At 51.0% G+C, this 15,464-nt stretch overlaps 1 protein-coding gene across 6 annotated transcripts in view; it reads left to right on the forward strand.

Moving 5' to 3' along the window:
• The window catches only part of SSBP3 (single stranded DNA binding protein 3), a 55,341-nt gene that overhangs the window by 37,463 nt on the left and 2,414 nt on the right, over positions 1 to 15,464 (forward strand). For 2 of the 6 annotated variants that reach the window (XM_075097558.1, XM_075097560.1), the window contains exons 6-17: positions 6,649 to 6,729; positions 7,480 to 7,539; positions 9,632 to 9,698; positions 9,806 to 9,882; positions 12,731 to 12,795; positions 12,905 to 12,953; positions 13,277 to 13,312; positions 13,528 to 13,582; positions 14,083 to 14,153; positions 14,693 to 14,771; positions 15,018 to 15,046; positions 15,215 to 15,316. In XM_075097558.1, coding sequence (XP_074953659.1) covers positions 6,649 to 6,729; positions 7,480 to 7,539; positions 9,632 to 9,698; positions 9,806 to 9,882; positions 12,731 to 12,795; positions 12,905 to 12,953; positions 13,277 to 13,312; positions 13,528 to 13,582; positions 14,083 to 14,153; positions 14,693 to 14,771; positions 15,018 to 15,046; positions 15,215 to 15,316 — 771 coding nt within the window. The remainder of the gene's footprint in view (positions 1 to 6,648; positions 6,730 to 7,479; positions 7,540 to 9,631; positions 9,699 to 9,805; positions 9,883 to 12,730; positions 12,796 to 12,904; positions 12,954 to 13,276; positions 13,313 to 13,527; positions 13,583 to 14,082; positions 14,154 to 14,692; positions 14,772 to 15,017; positions 15,047 to 15,214; positions 15,317 to 15,464) is intronic. The other 4 variants (XM_075097559.1, XM_075097562.1, XM_075097561.1 and 1 more) reach the window with 2 other exon arrangements.

Below are 15,464 nucleotides of genomic sequence, written 5' to 3' on the forward strand. Positions count from 1 at the left end.
TGCTTTGCATGCTCCTGTCTCGACTCCTCCCATTGACAGCTTCCAAGCTGTCCCCCTTGCTTTTCTTTCTGCCCTCCCATAGCATTTTTGCACTGAGGGTCCGATTCAGGAGTGAATAACCCATCCTAGCTTCCTACCTCTTTTGTGGCAGGACTAGGAGCTGCTGGGGAAGGGGGGCTCAAAAGCAGCTCTGCTTTCTTAGGGCTTTGGTGTGGGGGGTCCTGAAAACCCGGCAGAAGTAATGGCACTGGTGCAGGTGTTGTGTGTGGGGACTGCCTGTCCCTGGAGCTGCCGGAGGGAAGAGAGGAGGGGTGCCGATGCATATGGCTCACATGTGACATCTCAAGAGCCTGCCTTCCCTGAAAGCCCTCCAACATCTGGTTTCTCCTCCCAGCCCTGGGGGTGGAGGGGAGGAGGGGAGAAGAAAAATCCCACCTTTTAACAGTCTGAACATCACCCCCATGAAAGCCTGTCTGATTTATTGCGGGTGCTGGTGCTTGTTCCAGCTTCAGGAGGTGCTGGAGACCAGCTCTTGCAGGGGTGGGCTGGTGGCTTGGTGGCTAGCCGCTTGCAGCTTGGGGGAAATTGTAGGAAATTGAAGTCTTGAACTTAAGAGGGCAAAAGCAAAAAGGTCACAGGAAATGCAAAGGACCTCTCCCTGACCCTTGGCGTGCCAGCTATGGGAGTGGGTGAGGTTCCTGGTGGTACCACCCCAGCCAGTGCCTTCCCCATGCCAGGAGGCTGGGGGCTGGAGAGTTGCTCAGGGTTTCAGCAGCTTGATCTTTTGCACTGTACTGCAGGAAGCAGGGACCTAAAGGGATATCCCTGAGGACAGCAGGCACGGGTTTTTGAGAGGTTTTAGATGGCCTGATCCTGCCTTGGCATGGTGGGACATCATGCCAGGAGCTGAGAAGGGAGTCACCAGCAAAGCTCAGGTTGCAGAAATCCCTTGCTGCCACCCTGGGAGTGCATGAACTGCCCCCCAGCCCCACGCATTCGGATGTGTGCTGCTGTTTGGCAAAGGGAAAAAATTATATGGACCATTCCTGGGAGCTAGTGGCCCAAAAACCCAAGGGAGCAAGCTTGGAGGAGAAGTGATGCTCCAGGAAGGGGAGAAGAGAGGAGGAGCCCAGGCTGCAGCACTTGTCCATAGCTGCCGTCTTACAGGGAGAGTCCCTTCCGCGCACTGGGGCTTAGCAATGACCTTTGGGCTGGGGGCCAAGGGAAATGCATCCTGCAGAGTCTCACAAAACCTTCCCAAAATGATGGGAAAGGAGAGGCCCTGGGTGCCCTTTCGTTGCTAGGGCATTGCGTCGTGCCAGCCGGCGGCACGGATTTCGGCTGTGCTTCGGACAAAAGGTGGCCGGGTTGACTGCTGGTGTGGGTAGATGCTTTTATTTAAATCTCTCTTTGTCCCTTTGAGATGAGCAAACAAACCCTCTGCTCATCCTCAGAAAGGTCATCAGAGGCGTTCCTGCTTTTGTTTTGAAAGCTGGATTGATGCCGGGGTGCAGATCCCTCAAAGAAGGGACAGGGGGGTGCCAGGGAAATGTAGAAAAGAAAATTTAAAATGAAAAGCAATTAATACCACACCTTTCTACTACTAAATAAATGGGGAGGGACCCAGTCAGCAGCCCCCCGCCATGGCCGTGCCTCCTCTTCCCAGTGCGAACTCCCCACACCACCCCGTACTCCGCACGCTGATGAAATGGAAAGTTGACCATAAATCAATGTCGGCGGCTGTGTTAGCTATGCATCAGCGGCTCGGCGCCGAGATGCACCAAAACAAAGCACCGGCTGCTCAGTGTTCCCACACTGCCCCCTAATGCAGAGAGACCTCGGGAGCCAGGGAGGACAGGGGGCTCCAGATCCTGGGGGGCTCCCCCCTAAAACTCCCTGCCCTCCCCACCTCTCCTCCCTGCATCCTGGGGCTTGTCTCTTTGGGTAAGGGCACCCATGGGGGTGAGGATGGTAAAGCCAGGGGCAATAAGAAGGGGTCCATGTTGTCCTGCTCCCTCCTTGGATGCCACCATTTTCCCCCTGCTTGGCTGACCTGACATCCTAGTAGGATTTGCCACTACTCCACGGGTGCCACCACCTATGGTCAACCAGCTCCAGCGAGGTGGCACAAGAGCCACAAATGAGGCTGCCCTTCCCAAAATCCCAGGTCAGAGCTCACTGTCAGCCTCGCACCAGGCAGGGTTTGAAGGAAGGTGGCTTACAAGCTGGAGGAAAGGAAAAGCAAGCATTGGAGAAAGTTTTTTTTCTGAAAGTTTAGTAGGATGCCCGAGGCTTTTGTACCGAGCGTCTGGAGCATATGGTGGGATTTGCAGTCAACTTTCTCTCGGGTGCTCCAGCCAGATGGAGGTGACTGTTCTTGGCTCCAGCTGACATGGGTTTGTTTCCTGAAGAGCTTGTGTTTAACATATTCCTTAAAACCAGGCTTCTGCAGTTGGGAGCCCCAGCTGCAGGCGAGGCAGAGCTCCTGCCCACGGCTGCCTTCCGCCGTCTGCAGGGGAACTTTGCCCGCCTTGCCTTGCCTTGCCTTGCCTTGCCTTGCCTTGCCTTGCCTTGCCTTGCCTTGCCTTGCCTTGCCTTGCCTTGCCCTGCCCTCCCTGCCCTGCCTTGCCTTGCCTTGCCTTGCCCTGCCTCGCCTTGCCTCGCCTTGCCCTGCCTTGCCTTGCCTTGCCTTGCCTTGCCTTGCTCCCTCTCAGGAAGGTGCGGTTGAGTCCTCGCCCAGCACCACGTGCTGGAAGGCGGCCATGGTCCTCCTCACCGGGGACACCTGGAGCATCTCTCCTAAAGGCTCCTTCAGGGATATCTTTTTTTTTTGTTGTTGACAACTTGCAAAACTTCCCTCTCCTTCGGTAAGAATAAAGTGCTTATCCAATAAACCCAGGCACATCTTTAATTAATATCCATCTAATTTATTTTAGTATTTTCTAATGTCAAAACTGGTAGGCAGGGGCAGGTATTTTAAAACACAAGATGCCTTCCTATTGCTAACTCTAAATTGTCAGTATCTCATGGCAGCGATGCTTTGCCTTCTCGTACCATCCTGCTTTGTTCTGCCACCCCCAGAGGTGCTTGAAATGTTTTTAAATAGAAAAACTCCCCCATTAGCTGAAAGTATGTAGCCCATAAAACATGATCCATTTGTGGTGAATTATGCTGGAAACATAAATTGACACGCGCAGAGCTATGATTGCTCGTGCCATTTTCCATCTTTAATATTTTACAAGAAGTTTGAGGAGTCGAGCTTGTGAAAGACAGAATGGAAATAACCTGATCGCCTGGAAACTCCCCATAGAAAGCAGCCGAAAACTTCACTTGTCTGACGGGCCAGGTTGGGATTTTAAAGTCCTTGTAGCAGGGATTAAAAAAAGAAGCAGAGAGGAGGCTGGGGCACTGAGAGCTGTTGGAAACAGTTTCCTCTAATGCCATTTTAGCTGTTTGGGGTTGGTTGGTGAGGTTTTTTTGAGGCAGCTACAGGAAGGTGAAGAGTAACCCCCCCATGCAAGGCATCCAGCTTGGAAAGAAAAATAGAGAAAAAAATGAGAACTCGAGAGATGATGGAGTTTCTCTGGTTGGAGAGAGTGCTGGTCTTGAGATGAGAGTGAATTAACTGCAGAGCAGGTTCTGCTCGCCCAGCACAGCATGTCAGATGGAGCTGTGCTGAGGGGATGCAGTGCTTGGGCATTTGGGATCTGGAGGGAGGTGGAGCAGAGGAAGCAGGACTGTGCGTGTGTTCAGCCTCCCTTTGTAACAGCACTAGTTAATTACTGCTAAATACACATTTTTTAAGAAAAAAAGGTGGTTCTGTTGGTTGGAGCCCACATGACATCTCTGCAAAACACTTGTCTCAACCGCCGTGATCCATCGGGATCATCTCCGCTTCCTCTGCAGTGAGGGAAACCCATGTGAAAAAGCAGCCCATCCAGCAGGCGTTCCTGGCCAAACGCAGGTCCCGGACCTGAAACATCTGCAAATATTTATGGAGATAACAATATCCAGAGGGTCTGCATTTCTGTTGAAGCAGCATGGCTGTGCCGCAGGGGCACGGGAAGGGGCTGTGGCAGTTGCAGCCTGGAGCAAGCATTTCAGATGTGGCTGCTCGTTGCTGTTGTGAAAAAGAAGAAAAGAATGAAGAAAAAAAGAAAAAAAGCCCCTTTCAGCTCCTCCCTGCCTGCTGAGACGTTTGCAGGAGCTGGGCATCTGCAGACACATTATTCAGAAGTCTCTGCCAGGAGCAGTACCATGTGGGATAATGCAATGGCAAGGATATTCTCGCTGGTCAGCAAAGCGTGGCATGGAGCCTGGAGCATCCTGAGGAGCAGCCTTGGGGTGGCGAGGGAGGACCACGCTCTGAAGGATGCATTTCAGCAGCACAAACAACTGATGCTCTCTGGATCCGATTGCAACGGAGGATTTTTCTCCAGCGAAAATGCTGCCATGTCTTTTATAGACACTTTTTCTACAATAACCAAACACTGCTTGCTCTGAAGACTTTAAATCACCCCCAAAACGTCACCTCTAGGCCCATCCGGGGTGCATGTAGGTGGCCATGTGCCCCGTGCATTCGATTCCTGTTAACCCCACACCCTCACACGCCAGGGGATACAAGAAGGAGGACATCAGGGATTTAATAACTTCAAGATGGGGTCTGCGTGCCTGTCCAGGCAGTACCTGGATAACAATGACCTCTTCCTTTTGGCGCAGCAAGGCAGGTGTTGTGGAGGACCTGTTGATTCCTGCACTAATGAGACTTAAGGGCTGGTCTCTGTGAATCCCTGTTTGTCCTTTCCACTTGGTTTCATCACTTGTTCACCTTTGCCAATCTTCCCTACCCCAAATCTGCAGCTGTGATTTGTAAGAAGGGCTTTGGTGGTAGCCAGACCTCGTTGAGGGGTGCTGAGCTCCATGAACCAGCGGCGGGAGGTGGCTGCTGCCCCTGATGCAGTTAGCATGTGTACAGTTAGCCACCTCAGAAGCAAAAATAAGTCAAGTTTCATGCATGGAAATTACTTCTGCTAAAGGTGGTTGATGCTACAGTTGGACCACAGAGGTTTGGCTTCACTGTAGTGGGACATGATTGGAGAAAGAAGTTGTGTTAGCGCCGGGGGGTTGTCCTGAGGTGCTGTGACCTCTTCCAGCCAGCGTTTGCCAGGCAGCAGGGGCAGGGGCTGGTTGCCTTCGGCTCCTAGATAATAAATGGTGGTGTAAATGGTGGGACTTCATTTCCTTGGGTGCAGTGGCTGGAGTGGAGAGGCTGGCAGGAGGCTGTTGGTTTAAATCCACTTGGCTCCATCTCTCCGCCGAACCGCTCAAATAAGAAAAAAAAAAAAAAAGAGGGAAAAAACCCCACCCTCTTACTTTATTTACATTGCACTCAAGTTTCCGCCGTACAAAAGATTTGCAGGTGCAAATATGTCCTGCCTTCATTAACTTCCCCTCCCTTTTTAATTTATGTGATTTCAATTTTCCTTCCCTGTACTGTTAATTAGGGGACCCTCTAATCAGTACCATTATCACAGTGGTATTCATGTTTAGGAAAGCTGCTAAACAAATGCTTGCAAAATTGCTAAATGGCTAATTAATGTCTGTTAATTAAGAAAATTGCTCATGGTAACAAACCATGCCATTGCTGGCAGCAGCTAGAAGGCGAACACTTGTTGAAATTAGTAACGAGGCAGGTAGAGAACATCTGCTCCGGCGCCGGTCCTGGAGCCTGCCGTCGCTTCCCATCACCTACTGACAAAGCTTGTTTGCTTTCTCTACCAATTACACCTCCTTTGACTCAAAAAATACATTTTTTTGTTCCTTACATTAACACGCACTGGTATATTCTTGCACCAAGCTCGCGGTTTTTCCAAGCAAATTTTCATTTCGTGCTTTTAAGGGAAATTTTAAATTTAAAAAAAAAAAAGAAAAAGTGGGTGTTCAAGCCCAAAATGTCAGCGGCTGCTGCATTGCAGCCTTAAACCTGCACCGACTAATCTCTCCTTTTTTCCCCTAGACATCCTTTCTTTGCTCGCAAGCCATTTTACTCGCATCCTTAGGGAATCCACCTCGAGGAATGATGTTGCAGCCGTACAGTCTGGCGATGCAGCCCCGGTTGTGCCAGCCAAACGCTGCCCAGGCGCGAGCTGGGACGTGCTCCTTGTCCTCTGTACTCGCTCCAGCACCTCCACTGAATCACAGTTAAAAATAAAAACCCAGAGGTGTCTCCAGCCTTTGGGATGAGAGAGGAGAAAATATTTTTTTTTGTTTGGGGTGTTTTTGTATTTCCCCCAACCTCTCTGGTCCTCTCCTGCATATTTTTTATTCCTCGTTGCACGCCCTTGCAAAGTGTTTCCCTGTGTGTTTATCATTGCAGACTTGGTTGAACTACCGGACCATTTACCGTCAATGTGGCTGCTGTATTTTGACAGATGTTCTGATTTTTAAATTTTTTTTTGCATATATCATTATTCATTGTTCAGCTACAAATTAATAGAAAATCAACTAAAAAGAGGAGAAAAAGAAAAAAATTAAAAATGGGAGAACTGACTCCCCAACAAAACAGGTCCACCCGTCAATCCTTTTTTTAGCTCTTTCTGCGCTTTCATGTGCTAATCTATAACCTCCTTCTACTGTCTGACCTCACAGGGACCGCCTGGGTCACAGCCCTCGCCACACGCACAGCCTCCACCCCACAATCCTAACAGCATGATGGGACCCCACAGTCAGGTAAAGACACTAGCGATGGGTAGGGCTGTGAACCGGGACGTGCGCTCGATTTGGTTTTTTCCCCCTCCCTCTATAAGCATGCTGGGCAGCGGGTACCCGCTTCCCCGGGGAGCATCCCCCCGGGCACCCCAGCTCTGAAGCAAAATATTGGGTTTTTTCCCTTTTTTTTTTTCTTTTTCCTTTTTTTTCGGATGTGCAGTTGTCAATGGACTGAGAAGTCAATCATGGGTATCAAACTGTTTTATCTTCCCAAGGTAGCCTGAGAAATTTAACTTGATGTGGGTTTTTAAGCTTCTGTTAGTAGCAGCAGTTGTAAAAAAAGTAACTTTAAGTCTTTCTTCTTTTTTTTTCAGTACTTAGCACTGGGGTTTTTTTTGTGTGTGCGTGTCTGTATGTGCTTATTTGCCACTTTTTTTAATATATCTCTATATATTTAAACTTGAACAGTATCTAACACTCAGGGTTTCCCATGCACTAATTTTAACAGCCTCACCTAGTATTGCTGATGTCAAATGCTCTCAGACAATAAACCTACAGAGAATATGTTTAAGAAATGGACTCCGGACACCTTTTTTTTTTTCCTTTTGAAACTTAACTTTTTTAAAAAGGATGTCTCCAGAAAAAAAAAAAAAACAAACCACCAACCAAAAAAACAAACCAACAAACAGTGTGTACAGTCTAACCGGCGTGCGTGGGGAGTGTGCTGCCTCCCTGCAGCTCGGCCCTGACCTCCCTTTTGTGTCCCTGCAGCCGTTCATGTCGCCGCGCTACGCCGGAGGTCCCCGGCCCCCCATCAGGATGGGCAACCAGGTACTGCGCTCCCAGGCTCTGTGCCAGCGGGTTTCCTGGGGATGGCTTTTATTTGGGGAGGGGGACAAGGGCCAGGTGTCCTGCAGACACCCCTTGGGTTTGGATGGGAGGCATTGCCTCCCTCAGGCATCCTCTGTTTTTTTGGTGCTGGACCATCAAGTGTCACATAACTTTTTTTTTTTTCTTTTCTGAGGTTGGGGCATATCCAGGGTGTAAACAGTGGTGGGCCACGTGCTGCTTTTTATTTGTGGTGTTTTCAGCACGGCCATGCCATGCCTCAGGCTCACTGCCCAGCTGGATTTTCCCTGCAATCGCAGAAAATTAAAGTGATGGAGATAATCCTGCTGCTGGGTTGACCGAGCGCTTAGATCAGCGGCAGGGTCAAACAGGGCAGGTCACTGCTGAATTTTTTGGGTTGGGTTTATCCTCTTATCCGAGCTTAAACAAGGGCAGTTTGTTTCTGGCCTTACGGATGGAGGCTTCCACGCCACGCGTTGCCTGAATGCGTGGCCTTTGGTTGAGGAATTCATCTTGTTCCCACCGATGCCATGCAGATCCATAGGGTAATGACCGAACCAAAGGTCACTTGACATTAAAGGGAAATTAAAGGAAACCTGTAATTCGTTTGAGTAGCAAAGGTGACTGTGCACAGATTGTCTTGGGAACTTGTTTTTTGGCTAACAACATTCTTTTTATATAGCTTTTAATAGCAGAAAGAGCAGAATAGTCAGGAAATAGGATGTAGCAACTTGTTTCATGTTTGTGCTTGCTGGATTTGAGACTTGAATCACTGGAATTTGCAAAATGATGGTGAGACAGCTGAGATGTAGTTGAGAAAAACTCAAGGGGGGCTGATACAGGACCCCTAAGTCCAGCTGCGCTGGAAGAGCCTCCCAGCCAGGGCACTGGTGGCTGATTTAGCTAGATATTAATTAACAGCACCTTCCCATGGGGCAGTTTTAACAAGCCCGTCTTGCCATGATACGCAGGCTGGTCCTGGGCACCTCTGGAGGTGAGCACAGTGAGCTGGGGCAGGCAGGAGAGGCAGGGAACCAGTTTGAGGTGGCTGCTCTTGGCAGCAGGGTTGAGTATCCAGGAGTGGGTAAAGTTAATTAGAAAGATTTAATCTTGTTCTCCCAAACACCACGTACAAAACGCAGGTTTCTAACTACCCAGAGCTCAGAGGGGTTATGGTCACATCCAGAGGGACAAGAGGAATAAATAGGCAGGCAGGAAGGTCAGGCAGAAGTGTAAATATCCATCCCTACAACCCCCCCAGTTTATCTTCCTTCTGCTGCCAGCTTCCAAACTGCAGAAAAACTGGGACTGGGCAGATTCTGCCTTGGCGTGGCCATGCACACCCAGTGCCTACGCTGTGCTCCAGCAGTGGGATCTGTGTGTGTCGGTATTCAAATAAAAGGCAGCGCTGCAAGAAAACTGTTTACAGTTTGCTTCCCCCAGGCAGATGGTATCTTCATTTTTCTCCCCCTTTATCTGTCTTTGAACTTTAAATAGCTGCATTGCCCGAGCAGAGGAGAGCTGGGTTTGGGGAGGGGGAGTGTCCACCTTCCCCTCCTGCCTGTGTGGGGACAGGTCTGAATGCTGGTCTGCTGCAAATGGAACATCTCCCCATCGGCAGCCGACGCATCGCTGCAACCTGTACGGTTTAGCCCTGGCACTGTGTCAGTACCGGGGAGCCGCGCTGCCTATCTGCCTTTTCCCTGCCAGCTTTGACGCTTCTCTCTGCAGCTCAGGCTTTCCCTCACTCCCCTAAAATACAGCAGCCTGATGGCGTGCGGGCTGCTGGGAGAGGAGGAAACGCTGGCGCCTTGTTTGTTTTTTAGAGGGTGTTTGTGAAAGGAAAGGGGAGGCAAATGCCTGGGGGCTGTAGGAAGGTGCCCGGAATGCCGCGGGATGCAGCAGAATACAGGATGCTCGGGCAGCTTCAGGCCGTGCTGCAGCAGGAGGGGTGGTGCATCCCAGAGAGCACACTGAGAAGCCCCCTGAAAGCCTAAGGCTTCAACCCAAATCTATCTCTGTAGGCTGCATTTTAGCAAATTTTTTTTTAATCTTCCTCACCTTGTTTTCACAGCCCCCGGGTGCTGTTCCCGGTACACAGCCATTGCTGCCCAATTCAATGGATCCCACGCGACAGCAAGGTAAACCCAGCAGAGGAGGGTTGAACGTTAACGTTTCTCATCAGCTGTTAATTTGGGACCTGAAGTGGCTGCTGTGCTGTGTAACGCCCCTGCTTTCCTCCCAACAGGGCACCCTAACATGGGCGGCCCCATGCAAAGGATGAATCCTCCGCGAGGGATGGGCCCCATGGGTCCCGGTCCGCAGGTAAGCCCAGTGCCAAAGAGCATCTTACAAGCTCGGCAAACGCCGCGCACCATCGAAACAACCTCCTGGGGCTCAAAGGGCTGGGAGTTCCCCACCCACCCACCCTGTCCCCCCATTAGTGTTAATGCGTTTTACATTAGTCTTGCATCTGGAAATCCCTCCTTTTAACATGAGTGAGATCTTCAGAGCTCATTAAGGTTATTGCAACCTCCCTTCTGCCCTTCCGTCAAAGGGGATGGCACTTAGCGCCGCGCTGGAGCAGCCTTTGAGTGCATCACACTGCCTGCCTGGGAAATAGTTACGACCTAACAGCAGGAAAGGGAAAGGAGGCTTGCATTAAAAATAAATAAATAAAAAGAAATGGCAAAGATCCCTTTAGCAGGGGAATAAGGCTTTCCTCCGCAAGGTTCCCCTTTGCCTGCCCTTCCTGCTGCCTGCTTGAGCTCTCTATTTCAGGAAAGGGGAGTAGACTTTTGAAATTAAGCAGATCTGGGTTAATATATGCTGTCTTACCGTTGATTCACTTTACGGAGTGGCTTGTTATTGACTCACTCCTGTTTGTTCCTTCTACGAGACTTCAAAACCAGATTACCATATTTTGGTTGGAGGTTTATCCTCTCTGCATCGTCGCCTACGTCGAGTTTGTAGCGCGAGGATCAGAGTCTGTCAAGAGACAAGCGGGTGTGCTGGAGTTTTGTTTTGTTTTTTTCCCCAGAGACTGCTGAGATAAGAGAATATTGTGTAAAGAGGGAGTTGTGTCATCTCTTTTTAACACCAGCCTGAGGATGCTGCTCAGGGATGCCTGGCCATCTCTGCAGACACCCAGATCCAACCCAGGGCAGGGGATAAAAAACGTGCACAAGCATCATTTTACAGACAAGCCCTTCAATAGCAAAGCCAGGGATGCTTTGAGTGCTGCTGCTGTGCTTAAAATCCTCCTTTCCTGGAGGACTGCACCTAAAGGAAATGGCATTTGTTAGTGTGGCCTGCGCCAAGGAGAGCGGCGGCAGTTTGCCTGGAGGAGGCTGCTCGCTTCCCACTTGCAAAGCTCAACGCGAAACTTGGAAGCCGCGAGCGCGCGTTCAGCGCCGCGTGGGATGGCAGTGGCTCTGGGAGCCGGCAGGAGTTGTGAAATGTTCAGAGCTTTATTTTTGACTCTGCCATTCCGTGTGTACGTACATTAGGGAGAGGCTTTTTAAAAGGCAGCCTTTCCCTGGGGAAGTGCTGGGCTTCCCAATCTGGCACCACACAGGGCGCTGCCTCCCCACGGCCGTCCAGGAGTGAGCGCAGGCAACCACCAAAAATAACGAACCAAACCCAGCAGCCCCTCACACTTTGTGTGCCCAGGACATTTTTCTTTAAGCTTTGCATCAGGACCTTCCTAAATCCTCCTCAAATTATTCCAAAGGGCTGTAGAGCATCCAGCCAGGACATCCCAGTGTCCTGACAACAGCTACTCATTATGCACCAGTGATGAATCATCCCTTACAGCCAATCGCCACTGCCTTTTTCCCTTTAATAGTTGCAGTTTTAGCTCTGCAAAAGCCAGGATTAGGTTTGCCGTTGCCTCCATGAAGAGGGTTTGTATGTTGTTGGGTTTTGGTGGTGTCTTGCTGGAGCCCGGCATCCAGGTCGCTCAGCACAGCTGCGCTGCCTCCCCACCCTCCCTTGAGCATCTTTCAGATGGCTTCGTTTTCCAGCCTTTCAGCTCCAATTAAAAATGCTGAGCTTTTTTTTAAACAAGGGGTTTGATGCTGCTATTCAGTGTAAATGGCTGGAATTTCGATCAATTAAGGACTTGCTGGTAATTTGTTTGGGGAAAACCCTTTTCTGCCTCTTCAAAACAAACTTTGGCAATGCCCTCAGCAGAGCACTGTGCTCCGATGCATCTGTAAGTCCAGGGAAGAATCAGTAGCACTGCAGTATTACACTTAAAATCCAGCTTGGAGTGCTGCGAGGGGCTGCAGAATAGGAAGTCCCCCCCTCCTGCCCTAGCAATTTTTTCACTAAATGGCAAAAATACAGCCCAAAAAGATGCATTGTGGGGGGAAGGTGGGAGGGGATGAGCCGCAGCGTGACCTAAATCCGGCTGCACACCACCCGGAGGGCACAGGGAGCAAAGCGCAGACCAAATGGAGCGCAGCATTCAGGGGATTCCTCTTCCTTTGCTGCCTTGGGCTTGGCTTTGTACTAGAGCTGATTTTAGGAGATGAGGGACAAAGATCTGAGGCTCCCAGTCCTGGCTGGAGGCTAAGCTGTGTGGAATAAGTCAGGATTGGAGCCCCGAGAGACTGCCAACCCTTGCCCGCTCTGGGGGTGTAGCAGAGAGCTGGGAATCAACAGGAAAACAAGCCTGGTTTTCCCTACTCCAGCTGTCATCCTGGGAGCAGGGGATACTCCATCTCATGGGGAGTTTGTGCAGCCTTTTGGGTCCTGACGCTGCAGCAATAACCTTCCAAATGATGCCTTCTTTTCTCCTCCTGCCCCTGTTCTCTACTGCACAAAAGGACAAACCCAAAGGACTGTTGGTGCCCGGGCGCTGCGGGCAGATTTGTCTCCTGGAGCTGGGAGGGGGCTGTTTTCCCTCTACCAGCATGGCATCAGAGACCAGAGGGGGGGACTTGGGGGCTCAGCCTGGCTCCCTTCCACATTCAGCTGCCTGCTTTTTTTATAAACACAATTGCTAATGGCCTCTATGCTCATCATCATATTTTTTTTTTTTTCTTTTAAAGCTCATTTTTGCAAACTAACCCTCTTGGGGTTTTGTTTGTTGTTTTTTTTCCCATTCTCTTGTCTTCTCCGGTTTCTCTTCCTGTTACGGTAGACTGACCCTTGGTTATTGTTGCAGAACTATGGCAGTGGCATGAGACCTCCACCCAACTCCCTAGGTCCCGGCATGCCTGGAATTAACATGTAAGGCAAACCCCACACCTGGGATGTTTGGCTGCCAACTTGGGCTTTGCAGGACGATAAGGATAAAAACGCCTTTTTTTTTTTTTTTCCTGTTTAATTTTGATCCCAGGGGGCCAGGAGCCGGCAGACCGTGGCCGAACCCCAGCAGTGCTAATTCAGTGAGTATCCCGTGGTCCTTGAAGCAAGAGCAGGGCTGGTTGGGGACTGTCCCGCAAATGGGGCCATTCCCTATTAGCTGAATCCTGCTAATGAGAGGGGGTTCCCCAACCTCTTGTTTAGGTGCTACATCTAAAGCCTAAGCCCTGCTCCTGTGCTGCCCTCCCTGTGGCGGGGTGCAGCTGTGGAGGCTGGTGGGCCCTGAGACCCCCATCCTGGCTGGGCTGGGGGGGCAGTGGGTGCTCTCAGCTGTGCTCTGCTGGGGTCCAGCCTGTGGGAGCCTCTGTGTGCCCCATGGCTGAACCTGGTTCTCTTCTCTCTATAGATCCCATACTCTTCTTCATCGCCTGGTACATACGTGGTGAGTCCTCCTGCGCCATCTGTCCATCCTGTCGTCAGGGTTCAGAGGTGTTATGGCTCGGGGAGCTCATGCAGTCTTGGGGGACAAAAATCAATGCCAGGGTGGGGGCCAGGCTGGGTTTGGGGTGCGAGGTCCAGATGGGGGAGGTGTTTGAAAATGGGGAGGTTGGCAATGCTTGCGTTAGCACAGCTGACCCCCGCTTTGTCTCTCTGCAGGGTCCACCCGGCGGCGGCGGTCCTCCAGGGACACCCATCATGCCAAGTCCCGCAGGTATGAGCCCCCCAAGACCCTCCTCTTCAGGGCCAGCCCTCCTGGGCTCTTGCCCCTTCCCCGGCCAGGAGACCCCATCCCTGGGGCTGCACTGCGAAGCAGAGGCAACCCCTGTCCAACTGGCCATAACAATTTATGTAGCTATTGCCTTTCCAGGGAGCAAGTGGTGTGGGCTGCTTGGCTTAGGGATGGCATTTGGGAATGTTCCTTACAGATCTGGATGCTGTGGGGCTCGGGGAGGTGGGAAGGTGAGGAGTGCTACATGGTGGGGAATTACCTCCCTGCGCTTCCCAGCCAGGAGTTGAATTATTTTTCACAGTTGAATTTCTGTGATTAAAAACTTTGTGGATCTTCATTAAATACAAATTAGCCAGAAAATGGTGGTACTTAGAGAGAATTTTAGGTGATAAAATACAAAAGAATGAGTTCAAGTGGCATGAGTTTGTTTTAATTAAGAAATGAATTAATCACCCGACTTATTGGGCTTCACTGTTCCACAGATTCAACAAATTCAAGTGACAACATCTACACAATGATTAATCCAGTACCGCCCGCAGGCAGTCGATCGAATGTAAGTCTGCTTTCTAATAATTTACATATCAGATACCATAACAAATCATAATTAACTTCATCAGTTGAGAGTAAAGCAGTTTAATTGATTTCAGCCATTTGTTACAAAACAGAAATAAAACAAACCATCAAAAAGCGATTAACTCTTCGGTGACTTTGTTAATTTTTTATGCTTATTGAGAGAGCGGCGGTCCTGCTGCTCTGGCTGAGGTGGTGGCAGCTGCATGCCCGGCAAGATGCTGTGTTTTGCAGGATATCGGCAGGCTTAAATCTTGTTAAATGCTGGTTGGAGAGAGCCATCTGTGCTGCCATGGGTCTGGGTCTGCCTGCACCCGTCTGGCCAAATTTTCTGGGTGCACCCACAGGAGCACTAGCCCCTAGGCATGCCCTGCAGCCTCAGGGGTGGATGCGTCCCTTCTCTCACTTGGCTCCGGAGGGATGGCTGGGGAGGGGACGGTCCCCGGGAACCACTGGCACTGTGGCACACGTGCAGGGAGGTTTTGTGGCTGATTTTGGTTTTGTTGCCTTTTTTTCCCTCAGTTCCCAATGGGCCCCGGCTCCGACGGCCCCATGGGTGGCATGGGCGGCATGGAGCCCCATCACATGAACGGATCGTTAGGTGAGTGCATGCATAGGGGGCTGTGGCTCGGGGAACCCCACCATGCCTTCACTCCCCAGGGATGCTGGCAGAGCATCCCAGTGCCTGCTCCTGTCCCAGGGTCAGCCCCCAGTTTGGACGAGTGCTCGAAGCAGAGCCTTTGGCTGGAAATCAGAAGGGTGATCTGGGGGCAAACAGGGCAGGGGGGCATGGGGACCATCGCTGCATGATCAATAAGGCTGTTCTTTTGTGTCCCTCTCTGTACAGGGTCAGGAGACATAGATGGACTTCCAAAAGTAAGTGAGTTGCAGGGTGCGTGTGTGGGCCCCCTTTTTCTTGGCACTGGGGTGCCAGTGCAACCCCAACGGAAGGGGTCACATCAGGCTGGGCTGCATCCTGCCCCCAGCGGCACTGGGGGCATCCTGCCCCAGCCTGCTCACCACCTCCCTCCTCATCTTCTGCAGAATTCTCCAAACAACATAAGTGGCATTAGCAATCCCCCGGGCACTCCAAGAGATGACGGGGAGCTGGGAGGCAACTTTCTCCATTCCTTCCAAAATGACAATGTGAGTGAGCGCCTCCCTGGGGATGGGGGGACAGTCCCCAGGGCATGCCGGCACAGGGGCGGGTGGGCTTGGCAGTTGGGTGCCTTTTGGACCTGGGTTGTGCTGTGTGTGGGCTGCTCCGGGACAGAATATGGGGAGGAAGAAATAC

Source organism: Phalacrocorax aristotelis, chromosome 6, assembly GCF_949628215.1.
Source record: "Phalacrocorax aristotelis chromosome 6, bGulAri2.1, whole genome shotgun sequence".
Lineage (NCBI taxonomy): Eukaryota > Metazoa > Chordata > Aves > Suliformes > Phalacrocoracidae > Phalacrocorax > Phalacrocorax aristotelis.